General features: G+C 43.8%; 1 protein-coding gene across 8 annotated transcripts; it reads right to left on the bottom strand.

Annotated features, from left to right (window-relative positions):
* Positions 1 to 2,630: 2,630 nt before the first annotated feature.
* LOC308577251 (olfactory receptor 1B1-like) lies at positions 2,631 to 21,207 on the bottom strand. Of its 8 annotated transcripts, none has more exons than XM_081177290.1 (3): positions 9,411 to 10,042; positions 6,097 to 6,187; positions 4,457 to 5,843 (listed from the first exon to the last, which is right to left on the bottom strand). In XM_081177290.1, exon 3 carries the CDS (start codon positions 5,836 to 5,838, stop codon positions 4,903 to 4,905), a length of 936 nt encoding a protein of 311 aa, XP_081033416.1. In that variant the 5' UTR covers positions 5,839 to 5,843; positions 6,097 to 6,187; positions 9,411 to 10,042; the 3' UTR covers positions 4,457 to 4,902. The 8 variants fall into 8 exon arrangements, 5 of the variants coding, with proteins under 5 accessions (XP_081033416.1, XP_081033415.1, XP_081033419.1 ...); XM_081177289.1 differs by lacking the exon at positions 9,411 to 10,042 and adding an exon at positions 6,333 to 6,524; XR_014003544.1 differs by lacking the exons at positions 4,457 to 5,843; positions 6,097 to 6,187; positions 9,411 to 10,042 and adding exons at positions 2,631 to 3,127; positions 6,329 to 6,524.
* Between the last annotated feature and the right edge of the window lie 2,526 nt (positions 21,208 to 23,733).

Genomic DNA, 23,733 nt, shown 5'->3' with positions numbered 1-23,733 from the left:
TGGCGATAGCGACGGCGAAGAAGACTTTCTTCACCGCCTCTATTGCATCTGCAGAAAATAGTAGCAGGAGACTCTTTCAGGTGGTCCGCAATTTAACAGAACCACCTTTACCACTGGGGCCTTGTAAAGACCCCAAGATCTCCTGCAACGATTTTGCAAAAAAAAATTTGCAGATAAAATCACTCATATTTGGAAGGAGTTAGACACCACCGTGGGAGCAGGGCTGGGGCGGGAGAGTGGTAGAGCCCTCTATGGTCAAGTTGCATGGAATCAATTTCAATCCGTTACCCCCAAGGATGTGGACAGGCTGCTTGGATGCGTGAAACCAACCACCTGTCTCCTTGATCCTTGCCCATCCTGGCTAATAAAAGCAAGCCAGGAAGGGCTGGGCGATGGGCTCTGCGGGGTGGTGAATGCTTCCCTCTGTGAGGGAACATTCCCAGATCCGCTGAAAGAGGTGGTCATTAAACCGCTTCTTAAAAAACCATCTTTAGACCCGGCCAGTATGGCCAACTATCGCCCAGTCTCAAATCTTCCATTCTTGGGCAAGGTGATTGAGCGTGTGGTTGCTGAACAACTCCAGGCACGCCTGGAGGATGCGGACCATTTGGATCCCTTCCAATCAGGATTCAGGCCTCATCATGGGACTGAAGCTGCCTTGGCCACGCTGGTTGATGATCTCCGGCAAGCTAGGGACAAAGGTGAGAGTTGTTTCCTAGTTCTGCTGGATCTCTCAGTGGCCTTTGATACAATCGACCATAACATCCTTCTGGATCGTCTAGAGGGGCTGGGAGCTGGGGGCACTGTTATACAGTGGTTTCGCTGCTTCCTCCTGGGCCGTGTTCAGAAAGTGGTGGTGGGGGATGAGTGTTCAGACCCCTGGGCTCTCACTTGTGGGGTGCCTCAGGGTTCCGTCCTCTCCCCCATGCTTTTTAACATCTATATGAAGCCGCTGGGAGAGATCATCAGGGGGTTTGGACTGGGTGTCCATCAATATACAGATGATACCCAGCTCTACCTCAATCCCTTCCCCAGCAATCCCTAAAATGGAATTTGCCTTTTTCGTGGCTGCCACACACTTGGTCATTGTCTTTGAGCTACATCAAGATAAACATGTTGAATACCGTATCTTCCAGTTGTTCCAATTGTTCATCAGCATGCGGATGATACCCAGCTCTACCTCTCTTTCAAATTAGAACCAGTGAAGGTGGTAAAGGTCCTGCGTGAGTGTATGGAGGCAGTTGGAGGATGGATGGCAGCTAACAGATTGAGATTGAATCCTGACAAGACAGAAGTACTGTTTTTGGGGGACAGGGGGCGGGCTGGTGTGGAGGACTCCCTGGTCCTGAATAGGGTAACTGTGCCCCTGAAGGACCAGGTGCGCAGCCTGGGAGTCATTTTGGACTCACAGCTGTCCATGGAGGCACAGGTCAATTCTGTATCCAGGGCAGTTGTCTACCAACTCCACCTGGTACGCAGGCTGAGACCCTACCTGCCCGCGGACTGTCTCGCCAGAGTGGTGCATGTTCTAGTTATCTCCCGCTTGGACTACTGCAATGCGCTCTACGTGGGGCTACCTTTGAAGGTGACTCGGAAACTACAACTAATCCAGAATGCGGCAGCTAGACTGGTGACTGGGGGCGGCCGCCGAGACCACATAACACCGGTCTTGAAAGACCTACATTGGCTCTCAGTACGGTTCCGAGCACAATTCAAAGTGCTGGTGTTGACCTTTAAAGCCCTAAACGGCCTCGGCCCAGTATACCTGAAGGAGCGTCTCCACCCCCATCGTTCTGGCGGGACGCTGAGGTCCAGCACCGAGGGCCTTCTGGTGATTCCCTCATTGCGAGAAGCAAAGCTACAGGGAACCAGGCAGAGGGCCATCTCGGTAGTGGCGCCCGCCCTGTGGAACGCCCTCCCATCAGATGTCAAAGCGATAAACAACTACCTGACATTCAGAAGACATCTTAAGGCAGCCCTGTTCAGGGAAGTTTTTAATGTGTGATATTTTAGTGTATTTTTGGTTTCTATGGAAGCCGCCCAGAGTGGCTGGGGAAACCCAGCCAGATGGGTGTGGTACAAATAATAAATTATTATTATTATTATTATTATTATTATTATTATTATTATTATTATTATTATTAGTGAGGATGTACAAGTTACCCAATACAGTGGTATCTCGGGTTAAGAACTTAATTCGTTCCGGAGGTCCGTTCTTAACCTGAAACTGTTCTTAACCTGAGGTACCACTTTAGCCAATGGGGCCTCCCACTGCTGCCGCCGCACGGTTTCTGTTCTCATCCTGAAGCAAAGTTCTTAACCCGAAGTACTATTTCTGGGTTAGTAGAGTCTGTAACCTGAAGTGTCTGTAACCCGAGGTACCACTGTACCAAAGGCCTTTTAAGGTCTTCTGTGCCACATCTGAGGCATGGATTAATATTTCCCCCCATTGATTCATATATATAGCTTCCAACCCTTTGATAAATGCTATCCCAAAGTGCATAATTTCCATAGTTCTCTTCATAAATGCCCAAGAAGCATTGTCAAATGCTTTTTCAGTATCCAGAAATATTAAGATAGCCTCTTTTTCATTCTTCTTTTCTAAGAGTTTGATAATATTCAATACATTTTGAGTGTTATTTCTTAATTGTTTTGTCGGTAAGCAGCCTATCTGCTCTTCTTGTATATAAATTTTAAAAATCATTCTCTGTTCAATCCAGTTTGTCCTTATCTCCTGCCTCTTTCATTCAAAGTTTCCTGGGAATTTCCTCTGTGGCCCCCTTCTTTGCTGCCATCACTATCTGTTTTAATTGGTTTTCTTCTACACCTTTATTGTTACTGTTTTTTTGGGTTTTATTCAGAGATCCTTTCTTCCACCTCGCTTTGACCTGCAGCTGTTTTCTTCACTCTGCTGTACACCTACTATAATCAGGCTCAAGGGTATTTGGATATTCCTTAGATCTGCTGGCATTATAATACCTTCTCCCCCCCCCCCCTTTCCCACTTGCCATGTTCGCACTTTACAGTCTGTTCTTCCTTCGCTTGTTTTTTCAAGTTTCACCACTCACATTATCGTTGTCGTTCTTGTTCTTGTTATTTATTAATTTGTGTACTGTAGCTGGTTCTTCTGTAGATCTAAGGGTTGTTTGCAACATAAAAATACAAGATAAAAACCACACACAATACATAATAAAAACAAGGACAAAAACAAACCAATAATTGCTCCCCCAAACACATTTGAAAGGGTGCATCACACTGTTGACTCTTGTTAAGCTTGTGGTCTACTAAGACCCCAAAATCATTTTCACAGGTACTGCCAATAAGCCAGGTGTTCCCCATCTTATATTTGTGCAGCTGGTTCTTCTTTCCTAAGTGTAGAACCTTTTAGCCTTGTTGGAGTTCAGCATGGGCTCTTAAACTTATCTCCTTGAAATCTATGGAAGTAAGAAATGCTTAACTTTGGCTGATGTCAGTTTTTTTGTTGTACAGTGGATGTGAAAGAGTGAGTTAGTGTCTGTGAGGTACAGTGGAACCTCGGTTTTCGAGTGTCTCGGAAGCAGAACATTTCAGTTTTCGAATGCCGAAAACCCGGAAGTAAATGCTTCCATTTTTGAACACACCTCAGAAGTTGAACAGCTTCTGCTGCGTGTTTTTCAATTTTCTTAATTGAACCTGCAGCCAGCCCTTTGCACCTCAGTTTTTGAACATTTCAGAAGTCGAACAGTCTTCCAAAATGGATTACGTTCGAAAACCGAGGTACCACTATATTTAGTTTAGGCTGGGATAGTCAACACGGTGCCTTCAAAACTCCCACTAGACCCAGCCAGCACAGCCAATGCTCAGGGATGATGGGAGCTGGATTTCAACAACATCTGGAGGGCACCATCTTGGCTGTTCCTAGTTCAGGGGAATTTAGATTATTGTTGTCTGCTGCCTTCTAGGAAACTGCTTTATATTAAGTCGGACTATTAGCCCACAATGCTCACTAATTATATTCACTGCCTGACAGCTGCTCTCTAGCATTTCAGAGTGGAATCTTTCCTCTTATATTTGCAGCTGTCAGGAATGGAATCTGGAACATTTTGCATGCAAAATATATGCTTTATCGCTGCATGACAGCTGTTCCTTCAGTATTGTCCCAGAGAGGTAGAATATAATCTTCCACAAGTGGTGGACATGTAAAAAGGTAAAAGTGTATTGGGAAATGATTTATGATGAATTGGAAAAAATGTTCAAAACTACTATCCCACAAAAACCAGAGTCCTTTTTGTTGGGGATAATACAGGCTGAAATTCCCAGGTGTTGGAAAAAGGTTATTTATGTGTGCAACAACTACGGTCTGTGTTTTATTAGCCCCCAAATGGAAAGTGAACAAGGTCCCAACTAATGAGGATTGGCAACTTAAATCTGCAAGTTGTGCATATTCTGTCAACTTAACATATAGAATAAGAGAGCAAGAAGAACATATGTTTCAAGAAGACTGGAAAACATTTATTGAATATATGGAAAATAACTGTATACAGCTGAAAACGCTGGCAGCATGAAGATAAATTCAACAGAGTAAATAATTTTTGATGGATGTAAAAGTGGAAAACTGATCTGAATGGTTACAGTAAAATATGCCAGGATGTAGGATACATAGAATGAACCATGGAAAGAGAAGAAGGGAAATCACTGGATATTTTAAAGTTTGTAAGATGTTTATTTGAAATTGAAAAATTGAAAATTTAATAAAAATTATTATAAAAGAAGAAGAGAGGTGGAAAACAAATATTTGAATGAATGTGCGTACGTTGAACAAGGTCCCATTATTCCCTTTAGCCATCCACGTCTGAATCGGATTCAGTACATCATAGCTGATACAGTGGCAACATGAGATGCCTGTTAACCAACCTCTCACGATTACTGTTGAAAAAAGACCCTCTTCCCCAGGAGACCCCACAGAGCTTCCTTGACATCTTTGTTCCTGAGGCTGTAGATGTAAGGGTTGGACATTGGGGTGATGACAGTGTACACCACAGCAAAGACAGCCCCTCGATGCGATGAATAGCTGGATGTTGGCAGAAAGTAGGCAGCAATGATAGCTCCATAGAAGAGGGTCACCATGGTGAGGTGGGAGCCACAGGTGGAGATAGCTTTGCGCCTCCCCGAAGATAACTTCATCACAGCTACCACAATGCGGACGTAGGTGAGGAAGATTAATACACAAGGTCCAAGAAGGACGACGGAACCTTCAAAGAAGATGAGGGCTTCATTGACGCTGGTGTCTGAGCAGGACAGCTGCAGGAGGGGCTGATGGTCACAAAAGTAATGGAACAAGTGGTTGTCCCCATGATAACTGAGACGCAGGAGGAGGCTGGCATGGAGCATGGAGTGGAGGGTAGAAACAATCCAGCAGCCAGCTACCAGGTGTCCACAGACCTTCTGGTTCATTACCGTAGTGTAGTGTAGTGGATTGCAAATTGCAACATAGCGATCCAGAGCCATGACGCTCACTATCAGAAGGTCAGTCACGCCAAACACGCAGAAGAAGAAGAACTGAGCCATGCAGCAGTAGAAAGGGATAGTCTTGGAAGTGGAGATGATGTGAGCCAACATCTGAGGCACGGTGACTGATAGGAAGCCCACATCCACCACAGAGAGGCTCCGAAGCAAGAAATACATGGGAGTCTGGAGTCGGGCATCCAGAGAAATGAGAATGATCATCATGAAGTTGCCCAGAAGTCCTGCTCCATACATCAGCAGAAAGATTAGGAACAAGAGTGGCTGCTCTTTAGGCTGGGCGGAAAAACCCAGAAGGACAAACTCGACGATGTCTGTGCCATTCTCACAGTCCATGGGACCTGCAGAGAGAAACACACCACACAGCTGGTATGAGCCAAAGGGCTTCATAGCATAACTACCTGTGTAGTAATTGCACGGGCTATCCACCCCCCCAACCAGTCCTCCAAACACTCTCAGGACCTGGTAGGGAGAGGGAGAGGGAGAGGTTGTGAGGTGTTGCAAACCACAAGCCAAACGGTAAGCTGCCACCACCTCCTTTCCTGGGCACCCTCGAATGGGGTCCAAGGAGGAGAACCCCCCTTTGATATTTACCAGGTTGCCCAGTCCTGTGTCACTGTACTGTGACGCAGACAGAAATCCAACAGATAGATGTACCAAGGGGTCAGGCACCAGTTTAGCTTCTCTGGGCAAAAGACACAAAAGGTAAAAGTCCTTTCCCAAGTTTATTGAAAAAGCCACTCAGAAAGTAAAAGCTTGCACATTTCTTGGAAGGTTACAAACAGAAAATAAAAAACATTATAAAATATAGCTAACTAAAACATACTCACAAAATCCAATAGTTCAAAGCACAGCGAGTAGTCAAAATCTCTTTGCTGGTCAAACGCCTTCAGGCAACAAACGCCAGGGCAAGATGTTCTGCAGTTTTCATCTGAATTCCCCAAAGCTTTATCCTTGAGAATCCCACGTGGAGAAGGGGTTTAGGGACCAATCATTTCTTTAGGTTAATTACCAATTACCAATGGCTGATATGATTATCAGGAGACCAACACAGCTGAACTTTGTTTATGCTCAAAGGACCTTGAGATGAAAACACTGCTTCTTTGTTCCCAGACTTTTCTGACATGTATCAGGCTCTTAAGCTGTAAAGGGCTGAACTCCTCAATGCCTTCTTTGCCTCAGTCTTCTCCGATAAAGAAAACAATGCCCGACCTGAAGAATTTGGAGCAAATGATTCAGCAGAGGAAAGACAGCCCAGAATAACTAAGGAGATAGTAAAAGAATACTTGGCTAGTTTAGATGTATTCAAGTCTCCAGGGCCAGATGAACTGCATCCAAGAGTATTAAAAGAACTGGCAGATGTAATCTCAGAACCACTGGCAGTCATCTTTGAGAATTCCTAGAGAACAGGCGAAGTCCCGGCAGACTGGAGGAGGGCAAATGTTGTCCCTATTTTCAAAAAGGGGGAAAGAGAGGACCCAAATAATTATCGCCCAGTCAGTCTGACATCAATACCAGGGAAGATTCTGGAGCAGATCATTAAGCAAACAATCTGTGAGCACCTAGAAAGGAATGCTGTGATCACCAATAGTCAGCATGGATTTCTGAAAAATAAGTCATGTCAGACTAATCTGATCTTGTTTTTTGACAGAATTACAAGCCTGGTAGATGAAGGGAACGCAGTGGATGTAGCCTACCTTGATTTCAGCAAGGCATTTGACAAGGTGCCCCATGATATTCTTGTAAAGAAGCTGGTAAAATGCGGTCTTGACTATGCTACCACTCAGTGGATTTGTAACTGGCTGACTGACCGAACCCAAAGGGTGCTCATCAATGGTTCCTCTTCATCCTGGAGAAGAGTGACTAGTGGGGTGCCACAGGGTTCTGTCTTGGGCCCGGTCTTATTCAACATCTTTATCAACGATTTGGATGATGGACTCAAGGGCATCCTGATCAAATTTGCAGATGACACCAAACTGGGAGGGGTGGCTAACACCCCAGAGGACAGGATCACACTTCAAAACGACCTTGACAGATTAGAGAACTGGGCCAAAACAAACAAGATGAACTTTAACAGGGAGAAATGTAAAGTATTGCACTTGGGCAAACAAAATGAGAGGCACAAATACAAGATGGGTGACACCTGTCTTGAGAGCAGTACATGTGAAAAGGATCTAGGAGTCTTGGTTGACCACAAACTTGACATGAGCCAACAGTGTGATGCGGCAGCTAAAAAAGCCAATGCACTTCTGGGCTGCATCAATAGGAGTATATCATCTAGATCAAGGGAAGTAATAGTGCCACTGTATTCTGCTCTGGTCAGACCTCACCTGGAGTACTGTGTCCAGTTCTGGGCACCACAGTTCAAGAAGGACACTGACAAACTGGAACGTGTCCAGAGGAGGGCAACCAAAATGGTCAAAGGCCTGGAAACGATGCCTTATGAGGAACGGCTAAGGGAGCTGGGCATGTTTAGCCTGGAGAAGAGGAGGTTAAGGGGTGATATGATAGCCATGTTCAAATATATAAAAGGATCTCATATAGAGGAGGGAGAAAGGTTGTTTTCTGCTGCTCCAGTGAAGCGGACACGGAGCAATGGATCCAAACTACAAGAAAGAAGATTCCACCTAAACATTAGGAAGAACTTCCTGACAGTAAGAGCTGTTCAACAGTGGAATTTGCTGCCAAGGAGTGTGGTGGAGTCTCCTACTTTGGAGGTCTTTAAGCAGAGGCTTGACAACCATATGTCAGGAGTGCTCTGATGGTGTTTCCTGCTTGGCAGGGGGTTGGACTCGATTCCAACTCTATGATTCTATGATTCTATGAATTGCCTGATAGCCTTTTCACACCCAGTCCACATCCGAGCCCCTAGCTGCCAGGATTTACAAATCAGATAGCATCTCTTTCCTGCTGTGACGGTAACATATGAGAGTGCTGGAGGTGAAATAGTTAAACAGGTTACCCAATCAGAACCCAGGTGGGTGGAGTCAGAGGGACCATAAAACCAGCTCTGGGAGGGGCGAAGGGAGAGTCTGTCGGGAGGTTGGTTGGAGTGGGAGTGAATTGGGATTAGAGTCTGTGGGTAGGTTGAGTTAGTGTAGCAAAATAAGCTGAGTCAGGAACAGATAGGAGCTAGGAAGACAAGTAAATATCTGAGAGGTGGTTTAGTGAGGTGGTTTAGTGGTTTAGTGGTTTAGTGAGTGACAGCAGGTAGCGAATAGGCACCCCATGGTTGTAATTGACTGAGACCGTTTAAGAAACCACACGCTTGTTAAACTGCAATAAATAAACAGAAGTTATGTTCCAATTTAATCCTGACTGGACTCCGTATTGTACCAGGTAGGGCCTGGGTGGTGGCAGCGAGAAATAAAGTGATGGCACAGGGATCAATAAATGGTGAAATGTCCAGGGACCCTGTGTGATCGCCACAGAAAAGTGGCGGCAGCGGCGGGATTCAATAAGTCTAAGAGTCTGTGAGGGGAAGCAATACACCTGGAGAGGGGAAGGGTAAATCGGTGAAGTGATTACCTGGCCTGAGGGTGTGATTGAGGTAAACCCCAGATTGCCACGAAGCCGAGATCACAATAAGAGCAAGAGATCTCAGAAGACTGTTCTGGCAGAGGCTTAGGCTCAGGGTCAGTGGAAGTAAGCTTGAAAGGTTAGAGGCAAAAACCTAAAGCTATACTTTGGGGACCAGGGTCTTGAAAAGCCAAGCCGGGAGGAACAGTGTTGAGAGTAAAATTCTCTTATTTAATTAATTAGTGCAAAATACTAACTCACACATAATGCCCCCCCCCCCAAGAAGACCCAGCACCCTGTGAGAGAAAACCCATACGAAAGCTCTGGGGAAGAGAATGGGAATCCCTAGGGGGAGGAAACAAGAAAAGAAGAGATGACTAAAAACCCACCTGAAGTAGAAGTTCCACAGTTCTCAGAGGATTTTGAAAAGTGGAAATTTGTACAAGAATATAACTTGAAATTAGAGCTTGAGAAAACTAGAACTGAACAAGAATTGGAAAAAGAAAAATTGAGGGCTGAGCAGGAAAGGGAACAGCAGCGGTTTCAGTTAGAGATGAGATGGTTGGAATTAACGGTATGACTGGAAAATCAAAATAATAGTAATAACACCGATGGGCAGAATCAAATGAAGATAGATTTAAAACGCTTTCCTGAGTTTAGGCATAAGGATAGCCCAGAAGCATTTTTAGTATCCTTTGAGAGAGCCTGTCACAATTTTCAAGTGAGAGAGGAAGATAAAATGATGATCTTGAGAGCTAGAATAAGTGGTCCTCTAGCTGAAATATATGCACAAATGACTGAGGAACAATCCCGAAATTTTGAGGTGTACAAGCAGTTAATATACACCCACTTTGGGATGACCTCAGAGCAGTTGAGAAAATTTTTTAGAAGTGTGACAAAGGTGAGGGAGGAAACCTATGCGCAGCTGGGTGCAAAGAAAAAAACTTACCTCACAAGATGGTAAGAGCAAGAGAATGCAGACACAGTACCTAAGATTAGGGAAGTGATAGCGTTGGAGCAATTTTACTGTTGTGTATTGAGTCAAAGGTTTTTATATCTGTATTATTATTGTCTGTATTTGCATTAGGGTAAAGTAACTGCCTTTTGGTTCCAGAGGGTACAGCTACTATTGGTTCATTTAAGCTGCTGTATTTGGATCCTCTGTCTTATTGGTTCCCTCCAAAAGGCAGGACTGTGATTGCCTGATATTGTTCCCTCCAAAATGTATCCTTTCTTGCTAGTCCCCTGTCCCTATAAATGTAGCTTTCCTCTCCCCAGACCTTAGTCTTGTTGCTTTAATAAAGAAGTGTTACTAGAGAACTGTCTCCAGCATGTTGTATCAAGAGAGCTGAAATCACAAACCCCACGTCACAACAACTGGCGACGAGGATGGGATCCGGAATGCTGAGGAGCGGTTAAACGCAGCCCTGCCTCAGAGTCCGGATTGCAGCTAAGAACAAGACTCACTGGCCAGCTGAGAAGACGACCCTGCCCACAGGACAATGGAGAGTCCAAGGGTATTGGAGCCCTTCCAGCCATCAGAGCCCCACACGTGGGAAGACTACGTCGAACGCTTTGAGTTCTTCGCAGAGGCTCAAGGGATCACCGATGCCAGCAAAAGAAGGGCCACATTCCTGAGATACTGTGGGCCTGAGACCTTCAAGCTGGCCAAGGCATTGCTTGCTCCAGCGAAGCTAAGTGAGACATCTCTCAAAGATATTCTTGCCTGCCTAACAAGCCACTTGGCGCCTACTGAGACCAAGATGGCCCGGCGGATGGAGTTTCATAAGAGGCAGCAGCGTACTGGGGAGTCTGTATCTGCATTTCTAGCTGAACTGCGGAAGCTCGCTCAGCACTGCGACTTCCAAAATCTGGAAGAGACTCTCCTGGATCGGTTTGTCGGTGGTCTGAGCAGCAAGAAAGCCAGAAGACGCATTGTGGCTAAAGAAGAGGTTACCCTTGCTTCAGCCTTGAAGGAGGCCACCGCCACGGAGAATTATGAAAGAGAGGAGCTTGATGCCAGTCGCAAGGCCCCTAAGCCACAGATAGAAGTTGCGCATGCCATGGATGAGCTAGAGGCTACTCCGAGCCAGAGCCCAGTCCGTGGGGTCGAGTCAGTGCGTCAGGCCTGCACAGTGCACAAAGATCACCGAGGCAGGTGCCCAGGTTGTGGCGGAAACCATGAGCGGAAGAGTTGTCGTTTCCGGGATGCTATGTGCCGGACGTGCGGGAAGACAGGTTACATCACCAGGGTCTGTAGATCGGCGGCGTTGGGAGCGACAGGAGCACCTAGACTGGAGCATCGCAGACCGCCCACAGCAACCCATTTTCTAAAGGACTGCCACTATGTAACGGAGATCAACGGGAGGGTCATGCAGTTCCCAGCGCAAGGCAAGGCACACGTCAAGGTGAAGATTGAGGGTCAGCAGTGCGACATGGAGGTGGACTCCGGATCTGGATTCACTATCGTGTCGGACCAGACCGCGAGGACATTCTTCCCCAGGGGTAAGTTGCCCCCTCTGGAGCCCTTCCCGGCAACCTTGCAGTCATACTCAGCGGGCCGCATCCATGTTATGGGAATGTGTGCCGTGAGAGTACAGTTCCGGGACAAACAGGCTGTACTCAAACTGGTGATTGCGAAGGGCAGTCGCCCCAGTCTCCTGGGCACTGACTGGTTCCCCGCCCTGGGACTGAGTATATCAGGGCTTAATTCAATCCAAACCTGCCCTGAGATGAGCGAGGCATTATGCAAAGAATTTGCTGGTCTCTTTAATGGAAAACTGGGTTGTTATAAAGGGCCCCCAGTTGACTTCGAGTTGGACCCTGGGGTGGCCCCAATCCGACTCAAACCAAGGTGAGTGTCATTTGCACTGCAACCCAAGATCGAAGCAGAGCTGGATAAATTGGTCAATCAGGGAGTTCTCTCACCCGTGGACTCTGCTAAGTGGGAGACTCCAATCGTCACGCCCCTTAAAGCAAATGGGGAAGTCAGGATCTGTGCAGATCCTGACTCAATAAGGCACTCAGGGGAAACTCATACCCCATTCCAGTCGTATCACATCTTTTGGCTAAACTGGCTGGGGGCAAGGTGTTCGCCAAAATTGACCTGGCACAAGCTTACCAACAGCTGCCAGTAACCCCACAATCAGCGGAAGCACAGACTATTGTCACACATAAAGGGGCGTTCAGAGTTAACAGATTACAATTTGGAGTTTGTGTGGCCCCAGGGATTTTTCAAGGGCTCATGGAACGCCTGTTAAGAGGTCTGCCGGGGTTCTTGCCATTTTTTGATGACGTTTTGATTGCTGGAAAAGACCCACAGGAACTGGTTGCGCGTGTTCGTGCAGTGTTGCTCAAGTTCAAGGAGGTGGGGTTGCAACTGAAAAAGGAAAAATGCAGTTTTGGGGTGCCAACTGTGGATTTCTTGGGGTTTAAAATTGATGCATCAGGCATCCACCCCACAGATGCTAAGATTAAGGCCATCATCGAGGCACCACGACCACAGAACAAGACGGAGTTGCAGTCATTCCTGGGACTTATTAACTTTTATCATTCGTTCTTACCCCAGAAAGCTTCGGTAACTGAACCATTACATAGACTGTTGCAGAAAAAGAATGTGTGGCGATGGGGGCAGGGGCAGCAGAAGGCTTTTGACTCCTTGCGAGGAATGCTGAGTAGCAGGAGCGTCCTTGCTCATTATGATGAGTCAAAGCCTCTGGTCCTGGCATGTGATGCCTCTCAATACGGCCTGGGGGCTGTGCTGAGTCATAGGGAACCGGATGGGTTGGAAAAGCCCATCTCTTTCTATTCTCGTACGTTGTCGCCCACGGAGCGCAACTATGCTCAAATTGACAAAGAGGCGCTTGCAATTGTGGCAGGAATCAAAAAGTTCCATGATTATGTGTACGGTCGCCATTTCTACATTGAAACGGACCATAAGCCACTGTTAGGGTTGTTCAACCCGAACAAACAAACGCCAAAATTCTCTCCCCCAGAATGTTACGTTAGTCTATATTCCTGAACGGGTTCCAGTACACCTTGACCCATGTGCCGGGGAAACGGTTGTGCCACACTGATGCGCTGAGTCGATTGCCCCTTCCTGGCGGGAGCACTGAGGATCCTGCTCCAGCGGAGCACATAATGATGCTGGAAACACTTCCGGGGGCTCCTGTAACGGCTAATGATATAGCTGAGAAAACGAGGAAAGATGCTGTTCTCTCCCGTGTGCTCACTTGGGTGGGGAGGGGGTGGCCAGGTGGTCCGCATGAAGACAAATTCAGGCCTTATGCGACTAGGCAGCACGAGTTGTCCATGCATAAGGGTTGTCTCCTGTGGGGAGATAGGGTGATCATCCCAGCACCACTGAGAAACAGGGTTCTTGAGACGCTTCACATGGGACACCCGGGAATGGTCAGGATGAAGTCGCTAGCCCGATGTTATGTGTGGTGGCCTGGAATGGACCAGAACATAGAACAATGGGTACGAACATGCAAGGCATGCCAAGAGGTGCGGCCAGAAGTGGCCAGAGCACCAGTCCACTGGTGGGAGCAGTCCAGATCTCCCTGGAGCCGGCTGCACTTAGATTTTGCTGGGCTATTCCAGGGGAAGGTCTTTTTGGTTATCGTCGATGCATATTCCAAATGGTTAGAAGTGGCGATGGTCCCTAGCATGGCATCAGCTGCCGTAATCAAGGTGTTGAGGCAGCTGTTTGCAACCCACGGGTTACCTGAGACCATTGTATCAGATAATGGGGCAGCTTTTGTATCCCAAGAATTCAGGGCATTCTTGGCTGATAACTTCATAAGAGGGGTCACAGCCGCGCCCTTTCACCCATCCTCCAATGGGCAGGCTGAGCGCATGGTAAGAACAGCCAAAGAATCCATTGTGCGCTTAATGGAGGGTAACTGGTCAGCTCGCATCGCGCGAATGTTATTTTTGCAGCATGTGACGCCGTGTACCGCGACGGGCAAGTCGCCAGCTGAGCTGCTCTTGGGTAGGAGACTGGTAACGGTGCTGGATTATGTCCACCCGGATAAAATGCCAAACCGTAATTCAAGAGCAACCCCCCAGGCTGAGACTGACACAACAAGGTATCTCGCCCCTGAAGATCTGGTCTGGGTGAGGAACTATTCACGAGGTTTGCGGTGGGTGGCTGGTGTGGTCACCCGGGCTAGTGGACCTGTGTCCTATTATGTGACGTTGGAAAATGGGCAAGTGTGGAAGAGACATATAGATCAGCTGAGGCGCCGGGCGCTCAGCAGGGAGGAGCCAGATAATTCATCCCTGGCTAACGACGCAGAGCTGCAAGACCAGAGTGAAAATGGCCCAGAGGTGCAGTCACCAGGGGCTTTAACAAATGAACCAGGGTCTGCTACTCCTCACGATGACGAGGTACAGATAGGGGGCCCTGAGATGTCTGGGACTCCATCTGTTCCTGACGAAACCCCTAGAGCAGCCCCTCTACCACAGGTAACACCCAATCCAGAACCTGCAACACCTGTTGTCAGGAGATCAAGTAGAAGTTGTAGGCCCCCACAGTACCTGAGAGATTACGTCTGCTGTGCTCACTGGGGGGGAGGGGTGTTGTGTATTGAGTCAAAGGATTTTATATCTGTATTATTATTGTCTGTATTTGCATTAGGGTAAAGTAACTGCCTTTTGGTTCCAGAGGGTACAGCTACTATTGGTTCATTTAAGCTGCTGTATTTGGATCCTCTGTCTTATTGGTTCCCTCCAAAAGGCAGGACTGTGATTGCCTGATATTGTTCCCTCCAAAATGTATCCTTTCTTGCTAGTCCCCTGTCCCTATAAATGTAGCTTTCCTCTCCCCAGACCTTAGTCTTGTTGCTTTAATAAAGAAGTGTTACTAGAGAACTGTCTCCAGCATGTTATATCAAGAGAGCTGAAATCACAAACCCCACGTCACAACATTTACGGCACAAAAAAATGGCCAATTGAAGTACCTGATAAAAGAAAGGAACCGCAAGACAATAGTGGAAGCAGCTGGTTTAGCTGATAAAATTAATGAAATGGCCCACGGATTTGATGGGCCAAAATTTGGTGGGAGATATTGGAGGGAGAGGAAGAAGAGGAAGAATTATAAGGAATTTAACCAAAGAAATAGGTATTCTCATTAATTGAAAAAATAAAAAATAAAAAATATGGCATTAAAATTATGGAGCTGGAATAGAAATGGACTGAATGATAAAAAAAAGGAATAAGGTGGAACAATTCTTAAGGAAAAAAAATTTAGATATCATTTGTCTGCAAGAAACACACGTGGCAAAAAGGCATAGGAGGATTTTGATAAATAAAAGACTTGGAAATGAATTTATATCTTCAGACAAAGGAAAGAAAAGAGGAGTAATCTTATATATAAAAAACAAAATAGAAGCCCACCAAATCTTTAAGGACGAAGAAGGAAGAATTATTGCTGTCCAAATTAATTGGCAAGGTGAAAAAATAATAATTGTTGGAATCTATGCACCTAATGGGAATAAAGCTGATTTTTATAAAAACCTGGAGGAAAAATTGATGGAATATGTGGATCAAAAAATAATTATGATGGGAGATATGAATGGGGTGGTCTCAATTGAAATGGATAGACTGAGGGAGAGCGGATCAAAAGAAGGTAAATTACCCAAATCATTTTTCGAAATGATCCAAAACTGCAATTTGGTAGATATACGGAGATTAAGACACCCACAGGAGAAACAATTCACATATCATTCAGAGCCAAACCAATCTATGTCGAGAATCGATCAAATTTGGATCTCGAACGAGTTAACCCTAAGAATCCTCCAGGTAGAAATAGAACCAAGAGTAATTTCAGATCACAGTCCGATTAAATTGGAGATTAAAGGCTTTGAAGAAAGAATGTTTAGATGGAGGATGAATGATAGCCTTTTTGATGATCAAAAATTTGTACAGCAGGCACAGAAGAAAATGAAGGAATACTTTATGGATAACTGTAACAAGGGTACAAAAATGAGCATAGTTTGGGATGCAAGCAAGGCAGTGATGCGAGGACTTTATATACAACAAAATTCAATTAAAAGGAAGAATAGAGAGAAAGAAAAGAAAGAAATCCTAAAACAAATTATGGAATATGAGCAAAAATTAATTGAAAACCCGAAGAACATGAAAGTTAGACAAAGTATCAAGGCCTTGCAAACTCAGTTTGCTATGATAATAAACAAGGAGGTGGAATGGAATATTAAAAGACTAAGACAAAGGGACTTTGAATTTGCGAATAAATCAGGAAAATGGTTGGCCTGGCAGACTAAGAAAAGAAAAGAACAGAGTACAATAAATAAAATTAGAGTGAAGGATGAGGAGATAACTAGCCCCAAAGGAATTAGGAAAGGATTTTTGGACTTTTATAGTCAATTGTATAGAAAAAAGGAAAAGAATAATATAAGGAAAATAGAGAGATATCTAAAAGAGAAAAAGGTGCAAAAGATCCCAACAGAAGCAAGAGATAGGCTGAATGCCCCGATAGAGGAAGAGGAAATCAAGGCGGTTATATCAGAGTTGAAAAATGGGAAGGCCCCAGGACCAGATGGCTTTACAGCAAGGTACTACAAAGAATTGAAATTAATTTTGATAACACCGTTGAAAGAAACAATGAATAATATCTTAAAAGAGAGGGAGATTCCAGAGACCTGGAAGGAAGCATATATAACTTTTATTCCAAAAGAAGGTATGGATTTAACACAAGTAAAGAACTACAGACCAATTTCTTTGCTAAACACCGATTACAAAATTTTCGCAGGAATAATAGCAAAGAGATTGAAAAAGGTTTTGCAAGGAATCATTCATGAAGATCAAACGGGTTTCCTTCCATGAAGACAGATGAGAGATAATGTGAGAAATATAATAAATATCTTGGAGTACCTGACAGCTAGCAATGAGAGAAGAGCAATGCTAATGTTTGTTGATGCCGAAAAGGCGTTCGACAATATATCATGGGACTTTATGTTAAAAAGTATGGAATACATGGAGATGGGGAATGAGTTCTTTAATGGAATAAGGGCAATATATACGGAACAAAGGGCAAAACTGTTAGTAAACAATGTGACAACAGAAGAAATTAAAATTTCAAAAGGTACCAGACAGGGCTGCCCACTTTCGCCACTGCTGTTCATTATGGTTCTGGAGACTCTCCTGAATTCAATTAGAGAAAATAAAAAGATAAGGGGGGTGATGGTAGGCCGCAATGAATATAAAGTTAGAGCATTCGCGGACGATTTGGTTATAATGGTGGAGGACCCGATGGATAATGCAACCGAGGTGATAGAGGAAATTGAAAAATTTGGTGAGGTGGCCGGTTTTATGTTAAATAGGGGGAAGACAAAGATCTTAACAGAAAATATGGATCAAATAATGCGGGAGAGGTTACAACAACAAATAGGTATCGAAATTGTCAAAAAGGTTAAATACTTGGGCATATGGATAACAACTAAAAATATCGACCTATTTCAAAATAATTATGTACCGGTATGGCATGGAATTAAGAAAGCCCTGGAGAGTTGGGGAAGGCTAAAACTATCCTTTTGGGGCAGAATAGCAATGATCAAAATGAACGTGTTGCCAAAAATGATATTCTTATTTCAGATGATCCCAGTATTAAGAGGAGTGAAGATCTTTAAGGAATGGCAAAGACTGATATCAAGATATATCTGGCAGGGCAAAAAACCAAGAATCAAATATAAATTGCTGACGGATGTAAAGGAAAGAGGAGGTTTTGCCCTGCCAGATTTGAGGTTGTACTATGAGGCATCATGTCTTTGCTGGGTGAAAGAATGGATAAAACTGAAAGACACGAAACTATTGGACTTAGAGGGATTTGATAATAGATTCGGGTGGCACGTGTACTTATGGAAAGAGAAGAAAAAGGGTCACAAATCGTTTGAAAATCATATCTTCCGGAAATCGCTAATTGAAGTATGGGACAGATATAAAAACATATTAGAAAGGGGAGTCCCACATTGGTTTTCTCCAGTAGAGGCCATAGCAATTAAGAAAATTAACATGGGGAGCAATTGGGTAACGTACGGTGATTTGGTCATGAAAGAAGGGGACAAATGGAAAATAAAACCATATGAGCAAGTAAAAGAATACGTTTATGATTGGTTGCAATATCTTCAGATAAGTGATATTTTTTTTAGATAAATTTATTGTCATTGTCCGTATATACACAGTATACACAACAACGAAAATCAAACACCCACCCAAAGACCGGGTTCACATATACATTTGCACGTATCTCCGACACTCTCATCCTATTCAAACATAATCTATAAAAACATAAAATCCAGAATATAACATGACCTATTAAGGCATAACATAACCTAAAACCTGAAACATAACCTAAAACCTATCTCATTCCTTCCTACTCTTCTTGCTAAACCTTGCAACTGGCCCTGAGATCATTATTTAGTGCAGTCAGAGCTCTTGGATAGAAACTATTCAGAAGGCGTGTGGTTCGTGTTTTCATTGTCCTATATCTTCTGCCCGAAGGCAATAGTTCAAAGAAGTTGTGAGCAGGGTGGGTGGGATCTCTCAGGATATTATGTGACTTCTTCAAAATGCGAGACGTGAAGATCTCATCCAGGGTTGGTAGTCGGAGCCCAATAACATTCTGGGCAATTTTAATTGTTCTCTGTAAAGCTTTTTTATCCGTTTCAGAGCTGCTCCCATACCACGATAATATACTATAGGTTAAGACACTCTCAATGGTACTATGATAATAGGACAGAAGTAGGTGCTGGGATAGATTCAGTCCCCTGAGCATTCTCAGGAAATACAACCTCCCCTGCACCTTCCTCACAACCATATTAATATTTGCAGTCCATGAGAGGTCCTCCGAGATATAAATGCCCAGGTATTTAAAACTACCAACCCTCTCCACTTCCTCGCCATTTATGTGCAATGGTAAAAATACACTTTTCTTTCTTCTAAAGTCAATTATGAGTTCTTTGGGTTTTTTGGTGTTAAGCATGAGATTATTTTCTTTACACCATTGAATTAACCCCTGTACTTCTTTCCTATAAGCAGTCTCATCGTTCTCACTGATGAGCCCCACCACTGTTGTATCATCCGCAAATTTGATGATTGTGTTGGACTTATACAGTGGGGTGCAATCAAATGTGTACAGGGAATAGAGAAAGGGACTTAGCACACATCCCTGGGGGACTCCTGTGCTTAATACTAGAGTAGAAGAATAGTAAGGTCCCATTCTCACTGTCTGCGGCCTATCAGTCAGGAAATTCCTTACCCACAGACAGATCTTCTGAGGTATACCCAAATTGGTCATTTTAAGAAATAACCTGTCTGGCAGAATTGTATTGAAGGCAGAACTGTAGTCCACAAACAACAGCCTTGCGTAGGTTCCCTGTCGTTCTAGATGACTCAGTACAGTATGGACAGCGATGGAAATAGCATCATCAGTAGATCTGTTTCTTCTGTATGCAAACTGGAACGGGTCTAAAGTGGATGGAAGACCAGCCTTAATATGATCTAGCAATTAATCTCTCAAAACATTTCATAACGACAGATGTTAGGGCTATTGGTCTATAGTCATTGAGAGATACCACCACTGACTGCTTGGGGACTGGCACTATAATCGATGTCTTCAGGCAGGTAGGGACATAACCCTGCAACAGGGATAGGTTAAAAATGTCCGTAAATACGCCAGCTAATTCTGCAGCGCAGTCCCTAATAACCCGTCCCATGATTCCATCTGGTCCAGCTGCCTTCCTAATGTTAACGCTCCGGAAGGCACGTTGTACGTCACAGGTCTGTAATAAAAATGGTTGTCTATCAGTAGTAGTTTCTGATGATGTGCTGGTGGCCAATGCTGTAGTGACGGTAGTTCCAGTTCCCTCCTCAAAGCGGCTAAAAAATTGATTCAGTTGATCAGCCAGGTGCGCACTGCTGCTAGCCAATTCGTTTTTAATATTTTGCCCTGTAATTTGTCGCAAGCCTTGCCATACTCGACGAGGGTCGGAGCTCTCAAAATGTTTTTCGATCCTCCGGCAGTACATATGTTCAAAAAGGAGATAAAAGAGAGAAGATATAAGGAAAAAGACTCGAAATTTCAAATAGAAATTATTAATAATGATTACAAGATAATATCTAAAATGTACAAAATTTTATTGGAATGGCAAACGATGGATGAAGAGGTGAAAGAGGTGATGATTCACTGGGCCAGGGATTTGGGGTATAGTATAGAGTTAGAGGAATGGCAAAAAATATGGATTGAAAATTTGAATTTCACGGCATGTATCGCGTTGAAAGAAAACACTATGAAGATGGTATACAGATGGTATAAGACACCGGCGAGGCTTGCAAAAATGTACAAAACTTGTAATAAATGTTGGAAGTGTGAAGAGAAGGAGGGCACATTTATGCACATGTGGTGGGAATGTAAAAAGGTAAAGGGGTTTTGGGAAACAATATATAGTGAGTTAAAGAAAATGCTGAAGTATAATTTTGTAAAGAGACCAGAGTCTTTTTTGCTGGGAGTAACCAGGAATGCAATAAATAAGAGGGACAAAAAACTTTTTCAGTATGCAATAACGGCAGCGAGAACCCTACTGGCCCAGAGATGGAAACAAGAAGAGGCACCGACTTTGGAAGAATGGAGAGCAAAACTAACGGACTATGAGGAACTGGACAAATTAACGGGAAAGATCAGATTTCAAAGAGATCAAAAGTTTTTGGAGGACTGGGGAAAATTCAGGGAGTATTTGGAAATTCTATGTGAAGATCATACAACGCTAGTGTGTTTCAAAGAAGCTTTGTGAAAAAATTAGAAATATTGCAAGAAAGAAAATGTAGATAGGAAATTTATTTAAAGGTGATATAATAATTAAGAAATGCGTAGGTAGAGAAATAACCACGGAAGATTACCAGGGGAATTGTGGGAGGTCCATTAAGTGAACTATGTGATGTGTAACCTGAATGTTTGGAGATTATAAGGAAAACCCTTAATAAAAAATATTTGGAAAAAAAAAGAGATATTGGGAAACAAACAATAATAAATTTCAGCAAACCAAAGGAAAGATTACCTCAGGAACTGATAAGAGAAGTAGCTCCTCTTCAAAAAGCCAACATGAGAAGGCACACACCCATACGAAGTTTACTGAGGGAAAAGTCAATAAAACAAGTTATGTAGGACCCAAAGACATGCTGGAGATGTGGAAAATAGGTCATAAAAGTTTTGATTGTAAAACAGGAAAAGAAACGTCTATTGGTAGCACCACACAAAAACAGACATATTGTATCCGGCCTGTGGATCAGGGCCAGACTAGTCAGGTTGTCAAGGGAACCGACATGCCAGCTAGGCCCGAGTCTGCTGAGGTAGTAGATGCCAAAGTCCTGGACTGTTATGCAATTCAACAAGATAATCTCTTGTTAAAGAAAGCTGGAGAGTATATCTGGATCGATGGAAAAAGATAGCTCAGGGTAAAGGACATGGGTTCACAAGTCACTATAGTCCACCTGGAGATAATTAGGGATGAAGCCATAATTCCAGGAAAATTAATAAAATTAAAAGGCATTTCGAAACAAGCAGAGATCCTAAAGGTGGCGGAAATAGATGTCAGGTTCAAAAACTGTGCAGGGAAGTGGCAGGTAGCCCTTTTGGAAGAAATTCCCACCCCTGTGCTCATTGGTTGGGACATTTTAGAACATGTGCAGAGTACTTTCACAGTTACCAGAGCAAAAGGGAGCCTACAGCCACCTAATCCTGAGGGGGTGGATACAGTAGCAGAGGCAGACAACGCTGAAGGACAGTGAGGGGATAATCTGTGTGAGGAAAGAAAAGACACCTTTTTTTTTTTGCAAGTAAATTTTTATTCAGAATTTGTAAAAGAAAAAGAAAGAAAAAAAGGGCAAACAGATACAAAAATAAACATTTTAACATACATTATTCATCCTATTTTCATGCTATACAAAAAGTATAGTATACTTTTTGTATAAGAAAAGACACCTTTTTGTTTCCTTTGACTAAAAGTCAAACCCCAAGTTTTGCCAAAAAGCAAAAAGAAGATACTGAGTTACAAATGTACTTTGAGGCAGCCGAGTCGGAGAGGCCGTTAACTCCTGAGTGCCCAGAACGTTTTTGTTTGAGCAAGGACTTTTTATATCGAGAAGTCCTTGCCCCACCATCTGGGGGTGTGTGTGTGTGTGTGAAGAAGTGAGAAGACAGTTAGTAATTCCACATGAATACTGGGGCATAATACTGCAGCACGTTCACAATAGAGTATTTGGAGTGCATGTGGGTATTACACGTACAAAACAGAGAGTGGCTCAAAATTTTTATTGGCCAGGCATGGGGAAACCAATAAAACAATACTGTCAAGCCTGTGACATATGTCAGAGAAGAGGCACCGGTCAAGACAAAACAAAAGCCAAATTGTGCCCCTTGCCTATCATATCAACCCCTTTTCAACGGTTAGGGCTGGACCTGATAGGGCCATTTCCTAGAGCCAGGCGGGAAACCAGATACATCCTCACCATAGTGGATTATGCAAACAAATATCCAGAAACCATTCCGTTGCGAAACATTGAAACAGAAACGGTGGCAACCGCTTTAATTAACTATATGAGTAGATTGGGCTTTGCCAGTGAAATAGTCACTGACTTGGGTTCTTCTTTCACATCAAGACTAACGAAAAGACTATGGGAAGTGTGTGGTATTAAGCATTTAACATCAACACCTTACCACCCTGAAACTAATGGATTAGTTGAAAGATTTAATGGAACCCTAATGAGAATGATTAAAGCCTATACCGCAGAAAATCCCAATGATTGGGATGATAAGATACAACCACTACTGTATGCATCTAGGGATGTACCCCAAGAAAGTACCAGGTTTAGCCCATTTGAATTATTGTGCTGGAGGCCCCATTAGCTAAAGTGGTACCTCAGGTTAAGAACAGTTTCAGGTTAAGAATGGACCTTCAGAACGAATTAAGTTCTTAACCCGAGGTACCACTGTATTTAGTTAGGCTGGGATAGTCAACACGGTGCCTTCAAAACTCCCACTAGACCCAGCCAGCACAGCCAATGCTCAGGGATGATGGGAGCTGGATTCCAACAACATCTGGAGGGCACCATCATAGCTATTCCTAGTTCAGGGGAATTTAGATTATTGTTGTCTGCTGCCTTCTATGAAACTGCTTTATATTAAGTCGGACTATTAGCCCACAATGCTCACTAATTATATTCACTGCCTGACAGCTGCTCTCTAGCATTTCAGAGTGGAGTCTTTCCTCGTTATATTTGGAGTTGTCAGGAATGGAATCTGGAACATTTTGCATGCAAAATATATGCTTTATCACTGCATGACAGCTGTTCCTTCAGTATTGTCCCAGGCTAGAAGAGAGGCGGAATAAATTTTTCCACATGAGGTGGGCATGTAAAAAGGTAAAAGTGTATTCGGAAATGATTTATAATGAATTGGAAAAAAATGTTCAAAAGTATTTTACCCCACAAAATCAGAGTCCTTTTTGTTGGGGATAATCCAGACTGAAATTCCCAGGTGTCGAAAAAAGGTTATTTATGTGTGCAACAACTACAACCCGTGTTTTATTAGCCCCCAAATGGAAAGTGAGCGAGGTCCCAACTAAAGAGGATTGGCAACTTAAATTTGACAGAATATGCACAACTTGCAGATTTAACGTATAGAATAAGAGAGCAAGA

The sequence above is a fragment of the Podarcis bocagei genome (genome assembly GCF_964188305.1).
Source record: "Podarcis bocagei genome assembly, chromosome: 17".
NCBI lineage: Eukaryota > Metazoa > Chordata > Lepidosauria > Squamata > Lacertidae > Podarcis > Podarcis bocagei.
This window is presented reverse-complemented; position numbering and strand designations above follow the sequence as displayed.